Here is a 7,848-nt window from a genome sequence, read left to right as displayed (position 1 = left end):
CGTCTGGGAGGTGAGGAGTGCCTCTGCCCGGCGGCCCCGTCTGGGAGGTGAGGAGCGCCTCTGCCTGGCCGCCACCCCGTCTGGGAGGAAGTGAGGAGCACCTCTGCCCAGCTGCCCCATCTGGGAAGTGAGGAGCGCCTCTACCCGGCTGCCACCCCCTATGGGAAGTGAGGAGGGCCTCTGCCCAGCCGCCCACTCTGGGAAGTGAGGAGCGCCTCTGCCTGGCCGCCCCGTCTGGGAGGTGAGGAGCGCCTCTGCCCGGCCGCCCCGTCTGGGAAGTGAGGAGCGCCTCTGCCCGGCCGCCACCCCGTCTGGGAGGAAGTGAGGAGCGCCTCTGCCCGGCTGCCCCATCTGGGAAGTGAGGAGCGCCTCTGCCCGGCTGCCACCCCGTATGGGAAGTGAGGAGCGCCTCTGCCCGGCCGCCCCGTCTGGGAGGTGAGGAGTGCCTCTGCCTGGCCACCCCGTCTGGGAAGTGAGGAGCGCCTCTGCCTGGCCGCCACCCCGTCTGGGAGGAAGTGAGGAGCGCCTCTGCCCGGCTGCCCCATCTGGGAAGTGAGGAGCGCCTCTGCCCGGCCGCCACCCCGTCTGGGAGGAAGTGAGGAGCGCCTCTGCCCGGCTGCCCCATCTGGGAAGTGAGGAGCGCCTCTGCCCGGCTGCCACCCCGTCTGGGAAGTGAGGAGCGCCTCTGCCCGGCTGCCACCCCGTCTGGGAGGAAGTGAGGAGCACCTATGCCCGGCTGCCCCGTCTGGGAGATGAGGAGCACCTCTGCCCGGCCGCCCCGTCTGGGAGGTGAGGAGTGCCTCTGCCTGGCCGCCACCCCGTCTGGGAGGAAGTGAGGAGCGCCTCTGCCCGGCTGCCCCATCTGGGAAGTGAGGAGCGCCTCTGCCCGGCCGCCACCCCATATGGGAAGTGAGGAGCGCCTCTGCTTGACCACTCCGTCTGGGAGGTGAGGAGTGCCTCTGCCCGGCCGTCACCCCGTCTGGGAGGAAGTGAGGAGCACCTCTGCCCGGCTGCCCCGTCTGGGAGATGAGGAGCACCTCTGCCCGGCCGCCCCGTCTGGGAGGTGAGGAGCGCCTCTGCCTGGCCGCCACCCCGTCTGGGAGGAAGTGAGGAGCGCCTCTGCCCGGCCGCCACCCCATATGGGAAGTGAGGAGCTCCTCTGCCTGGCCACTCCGTCTGGGAGATGAGGAGCGCCTCTGCCCGGCCGCCCCGTCTGGGAGGTGAGGAGTGCCTCTGCCCAGCCGTCACCCCGTCTGGGAGGAAGTGAGGAGCACCTCTGCCCGGCTGCCCCGTCTGGGAGATGAGGAGCACCTCTGCCCGGCCGCCCCGTCTGGGAGGTGAGGAGTGCCTCTGCCCGGCCGCCACCCCGTCTGGGAGGAAGTGAGGAGCACCTCTGCCTGGCCGCCACCCCGTCTGGGAGGAAGTGAGGAGCACCTCTGCCCGGCCGCCCCCTCTGGGAAGTGAGGAGCGCCTCTGCCTGGCTGCCCCATCTGGGAAGGGAGGAGCGCCTCTGCCCAGCCGCCACACCGTCTGGGAAGTGAGGAGCGCCTCTGCCTGGCCACCCCGTCTAGGAGGTGAGGAGAGCCTCTGCCCGGCTGCCCAGTCTGGGAAGTGAGGAGCGCCTCTGCCCGGCCGCCCTGTCTGGGAAGTGAGGAGCGCCTCTGCCTGGCCGCCACCCCGTCTGGGAGGAAGTAAGGAGCGTCTCTGCCCGGCCGCCCCGTCTGGGATGTGAGGAGCGCCTCTGCCCGGCCGCCCTGTCTGGAAAGTGAGGAGCACCTCTGCCTGGCCGCCACCCCGTCTGGGAGGAAGTAAGGAGCGTCTCTGCCCGGCCGCCCCGTCTGGGAAGTGAGGAGCGCCTCTGCCCGGCTGCCCCCTCTGGGAAGTGAGGAGTGCCTCTGCTCGGCCGCCCCGTCTGGGAAGCGAGGAGCGCCTCTGCCCGGCTGCCCCGTCTGGGAGGAGAGGAGCGCCTCTGCCCGGGCGGCCCCGTCTGGGAAGCGAGGAGCGCCTCTGCCCGGCCGCCCTGTCTGGGAGGTGAGGAGCACCTCTGCTCGGTCGCCCCGTCTGGGAAGTGAGGAGGACCTCTGCCCGGCCGCCCCGTCTGGGATGTGAGGAGCGCCTCTGCCCAGCCGCCCCGTCTGGGAGGTGAGGAGCGTCTCTGCCCAGCCGCCCTGTCTGGGAGGTGAGGAGCGCCTCTGCCCGGCCGCCCTGTCTGGGAGGTGTACCCAACAGCTCCGAAGAGACAGCGACCATCGGGAGCGGGCCATGAGGACTATGGCGGTTTTGTTGAAAGGAAGGGGGGGGAAGTGTGGGGAAAGGAAGGAGAGATCAGATTGTTGCTGTGTCTGTGTAGAAAGAGGTGGGCATAGGAGACTCCATTTTGTTCTGACTAGGAGAAATTCTTCTGCCTTGGGATGCTGTTGATCTATGGCCTTTCCCCCAGCCCCGTGCTCTCTGAAACATATGCTGTGTCAACCCAGGGTTAAATGGATTAAGGGCGGTGCAAGATGTGCTTTGTTAAACAGATGCTTGAAGGCAGCATGCTCTTTAAGAGTCATCACCACTCCCTAATCTCAAGTACCCAGGGACACAAACACTGCAGAAGGCTGCAGGGACCTCTGCCTAGGAAAACCAGAGACCTTTATTCATGTGTTTATCTCCTGACCTTCTCTCCACTATTATCCTATGACCCTCCCATATCCCCCTCTCCGAGAAACACCCAAGAATGATCAATAAATACTTCATAAATTAAAAAAAAAAAAATAAGTTAAACACTGTATTTAACTTTAAAAATTAAAATAACAGTTTGAATATAAAATCTTCAAAAATGCTTTTGTTGGTATAAAATAAAATAAAAAAGGGAGCGGGAAAGTAGGATTATAATTAGAAGAAAGGAAGGAACATTTATTGAGGACCAGACACTATTTAAGGAATTTTACATAGAAAATCTCATTTGACTTTTATTACAATTCTTTGAAATGGCCATTGTCATCCTCATTTCATAGATGAGAAAACTGGGGCTCAGAGAGGTAATATAACTAGTAGATGAAAGAGCCTTTATCAGTAAGAATGAGGAACTTCTAGGAATTTAAATACTAAAAGAGCATAAGTAGCTTATACGCAAAATGATAAGCAATTAGCTTTAGCATTTTCGACATCTTGCTAATATATTTCATAACAGGATTATCAGTGTTAAATAAGGACAGTACTAATAGATAACTGTTCTTTCCCCTGAGGATGTTGGTGAAACAGACACAAAGTGATCAATCAGCACACAAATATTTTTTAAGAATCTATATGGTCTATGACAATGGATTGACACTTGAGGCTTATAGTGAGTTATAGAGCTAGTTTCTGCTTTCAAAGAACTTGTATTTTGTTGGAAGCCAGGCAGATACAGATGGAATGAACAGAAATATTCAAATCCACTAACTAATAGTGCCAGAGGGTCCAAAGAGTTTATGCTGAATTGCATAGTGACTGATCCCATAGAAACACATCATGTACAAACATATCATCAGAGCTTTTTCTGAATGGGAAAGGCTCAGTTGTTTCAAGGGGCCTGTTTTCTCTTAGCTTCTCTGGGGATGCTGAGCTTCAGTTTTTTGTTACACAGCTTTATAAGAGGAGTTTGCTCACCTGCTCCCTAAACACCTGCTTCACCTGTTTGTTCCTCAGGGTGTAGATGAAGGGGTTGAGCATCGGGGTCACCACAGTGTTAAGCAATGCCACCACCTTGTTCCTGTCTTCCTTCTGGTCACTTTTGCCTGACTGAATGTACATGAAGATGCAGCTGCCATAGAAGAGAGACACGACAATGATGTGGGAGGAGCAGGTGGAGAAGGCTTTCTGCTTCTCTTTGGCTGAGGGGATGTGCAGAATGGCGTGGAGGATGTGGCCATAGCAAGTGGCCATCATGGGACAGAGTGCCCACTAAGCTGACGTTGGCTGTAACAAAACCCAGGAGCTCTATCAGAGTCATGTCTGCACAAATGAGTTCCAGGAGGGGAAAGTTGTCACAGAAGAAATCGTTAATGATGTTGGGGCCATAGAATGGCTGCTGAAGGATGAGAAAACTTGGAACAATGATGAGAAGGAATCCTGTCATCCACGAACAGAGGACTAGCTGGACACAGACCCTTTTGCTCATGATGGTGGCATAATGCAAAGTGTTACATATGGCCACATACCTGTCAAAGGACTTCACCGCCAGGAGGAAGAACTCTGTGGTGCCCAAGAAAAAATAGAGGAAACTTTGCAGGAAGCAGCCTGGGAGGGAGATGGTCTTGTATCCTGTGAGGATGTTGGTCAGCACCTTGGGAAAGATGACCGAGGTGAACCAGATCTCCAGGACAGCAAAGTTGCAGAGGAAGTAGTACATGGGGGTGTGGAGGTGCCTGTCCATGAGGGTGATGACCATGATGAGCAGGTTCCCAGCAATGTGAGGAGGTAGGTCAGGAGGCGCCCCAGGAAGATGAGCATCTGCAGCTCACAGGTGTCTGAGAGCCCCAGCAGGGCAAACTCGGTGACAGTGGTGCGGTTCCCCATGGCTCCTCTGACCTTTGCTGGGGAGGGCTGATCAAAGGTGTTCAGCATCAAGAATCGTGATGCTGGGGACCTGAGGACAACCTGGAACTGAAAGGAGAGAGGGCTGAAGGTGTACTTTATTTGTGGGAAGGATGTATCTTCCCACCACTGACTACTCAGGCTTATCTGCGGAGCCTCTGGGGTTACCTGTTTCATGTGTGGTTTCTGGTGAATCTGTGTGTTAGACAAAAGAGTGGTGATGTGCAAGGTGGCCCAAGAAAGGCTCAGAACCGAAATTTATCCTTTCTTACTTTTCTTAACCAAAACTTTTATTCCTAATTTCTCAATGAATCCCTTTGCCTATACTAATATTACCTGCTTTCAATAACTTTTGTTCTTGTGTTTATACCAATATTGGGTCTTCATCCATAAAGAGTTCATATTCGAGGGTGTTGCTGTTTAAACATTGCCAGAATCTTTGATACCTTTCACTAGTTTTTGGATTGATAAAAAAGAGTAGAGGAAATCTGTGAGAGAAAAGCACAACTCTCACAAATCAAACAAGGAAAAATCCAAGTAGTATCCACATAAATCAACACTCCTTAGGGGAAATTTGATATTCAGCATTCTTAATGACCTGTTTCCAAGGTTCTTCTTTCATTATATCCTTCCACAAACTTTGAGCTTTGGATATAATAGATTCTTTGCAATATTTTGATTCTTTATCCATTTTCACACAACTGTGTGTTTGCTCATGGCACTCTTTCAGTTTGGAATCATCAGCCTTTCAAGTCCTATTTATCCTGTAAGTCTTTCCTCAATAAATGCTGTCTTTTCTATAAAGCCTTCTCTTCCAAATAAATGTGTCTTTCCTCTGTACCTCCCGTAATTTTATTATATATTATCTTTTTATTGTATTGTTATAGTTGTTTTTCACTTCTTGCTCACTGAGTCAAAAATTTCTTTATTAACCTTTGTATTTTCTGTAGTACTTAGAAAAAGTTTCTTGAAATAATCAGCTTTAACAACATTTATTCAACGAGTAAGCCACATCTCAAATGTCTGAGAGATGGATTTGGTGGGTGTTTGACACACAAGTGGTTGAGGACATGTAATTTATGTAGCATTTCCTAGGGGACAGCAACCTTGCCGGCAGCATGCCAACTCATCTGAAATTGGTCCATCTGAAGAGAGTTTGCTTTTCCTCACGACAAGGTGGAGACATTGCTCCACAATCATTCTCTGAAGGGAGCGTCTACATCTTTGAGGCGGTCTGGAGTTTGAGTGAGTGAGTAGAAAGAGGTCTGGTTGGGTTTGCTGGAGAGCTTCCAGCAGCAGAAAACCCAAAAAACAAAAACCTTAGAAAGGTTTTGCCTTCTTTTTAGCACAGGCTACATTATTCTAGGTCATTCCATAAACTACCCTTATCTCTAACTTTTGCTGACAGTTATTAAAGAACACAAAATAGTTGACCAGCCTTTGAGGATATAACTAGGGCTATTTCTCATGGGCTAATTCTAGGCTTCACATTCTCTAGATCCATCAACAATTGGAAAAATAGGTTTCTGTAGCCTCATCATTTTGTTCAAACATGACCCCAGGTAACCCATGACAAAAGCAGAATCCAACAAGAACATGATGCCCAGAAACATCATCAGGAACTAATAGGATGAGTATTAGAGTATTATTTAGGCAAGTCCTGGGTGGTACAAATTGGGAGAAACATAGGAACAGAGATTAAGGTGGTAAAGAGCCAGATGTGAATGGGACTAGAAGAAAAACCTCCAGGTTCATGCTGAGTCATGAGCTTAGCACAGATAAATGAAGGCATTGTGACCAGCCAAGGAGATAACATCTAGCCAGGGCCGCTGATGAACTTTTTTTTCTTCCCGTTTCAAAGCAGAGGTCACTAGTTCTTGGCCTTCCAGATATAAAGTAAATTAGGCCACTTCCTGAATCCCAGGCATTTCCTCCTTTATCCTACATGCTTGATGAGTGAAGGGGAGACTTGCCCAAAAGCCTGAGAGCCTGGATGTGGCTGCACCATCTACTTCAGACCATTCATTGTTTTTAGGGTCAGTTCTGTAGTGCCCCATGGAAAAGTATGCACGACCTGGAGGTGTGTCCTGCCACAGTAGGAACTCAGGCTCTTTTTTTTTTTTTTTTGCCCAGGCTGGAGTGCAGTGGCACAATCTCAGCTTACTGCAACATCTGCCTCCTGGGTTCAAGTGATTCTCCTACCTCAGCCTCCCAAGTAGCTGGGACTGCAGGCGTGCACCACCATGCCTGCCTAATTTTTGTATTTTTAGTAAAGACAAGGTTTCACTATGTTGGCCAGGTTGGTCTTGAACTCCTGGCCTCAGGTGATCTACCCTCCTCCGCCTCCCAAAGTGCTGGGATTACAGGCGTGAGCCACTGTGCCCGGCCTTCATGCTCTTTTGAACAGCTCCACTACACTTAGAAGGAGGATGAGATCTTCCCCTTCAGAGCAAAAGCATTTGGAGTTTCACCTAGATTCCATGTTGTCCAGAGCTTTGTGTTTTCCAAGAGGACAGTTACATAGAGCACAGCGTGGCACAACATTGGGCAGGTCAGGCCAGGCAAAGTCCCTCAGTGCAAGTGAGTAATGTAATAGCTCTGACTGAATAAACATTGGCTTACCCACTGCTGTGTTCCAGCATTGACTTGGGTGGGGCTAAAGTTACAAATGAGACCCAGTGCCTGTCCTTGATGTGCCAGACCTTCTGACAAAATATAAAAACAAGCGCCAGCAAGAGGAAGGTTTGAGGAAGCAACTGCTGCTCTGCCAGCCCCTGAAGTGCCAAGGTGGAGATTACCTGGCAGGTCCAGGGTCAGGTGTCTACCAGTCCTCTGGGAGACTCCCAATCAGGCCATTCCAAACACACTACTCACAGGACTACAGGAGATAACTGGTTCTCACGGTTATTTCCTGAGGTTGCAATATTGTCTGTTGGCTCTAAATGCTGGTCCTATACTGTTGGTGTGAGTTCTGTATCTCTCATGAATTTGATGGCATTTTCTAAGAACACCTGTTCTCTTACAAAGCTTCCTGAACAGGCAGTTGCATTCCCTGTCACTCAGAGAAGAATAGCTTCTTTGGAGCCATCATTCAGCTCAAAGGGTCTGAAGAGTATAGAGTGTTTCAAAGTCTTCAATTTTCAGCAAGCTCCTTCTGAAGTAAACATCTTTTTGTGGCGGTAATATCAGGGCTGGAAGATTTGGGTTACAGTTTTGTTTTCTTAAGGGATCTATTCGTCTCCCTAGTTCGATGGGACTTGGGTCCCCAGAGAGTTAGTCTAATGA

At 51.2% G+C, this 7,848-nt stretch overlaps 1 protein-coding gene across 1 annotated transcript; it reads right to left on the bottom strand.

Moving 5' to 3' along the window:
- Positions 1 to 3,615: 3,615 nt before the first annotated feature.
- Positions 3,616 to 4,545, bottom strand: LOC129013235 (olfactory receptor 6E1-like). The gene is given in 3 exon segments (XM_054449712.1): positions 3,616 to 3,915; positions 3,917 to 4,434; positions 4,437 to 4,545. Coding segments are annotated over 3 exon segments (927 nt in total).
- Between the last annotated feature and the right edge of the window lie 3,303 nt (positions 4,546 to 7,848).

The sequence above is a fragment of the Pongo pygmaeus genome, chromosome 15 (assembly GCF_028885625.2).
Source record: "Pongo pygmaeus isolate AG05252 chromosome 15, NHGRI_mPonPyg2-v2.0_pri, whole genome shotgun sequence".
Lineage (NCBI taxonomy): Eukaryota > Metazoa > Chordata > Mammalia > Primates > Hominidae > Pongo > Pongo pygmaeus.
The sequence above is the reverse complement of the archived record's forward strand: the minus strand, read 5'-3'. Positions and strand labels throughout refer to the sequence as shown.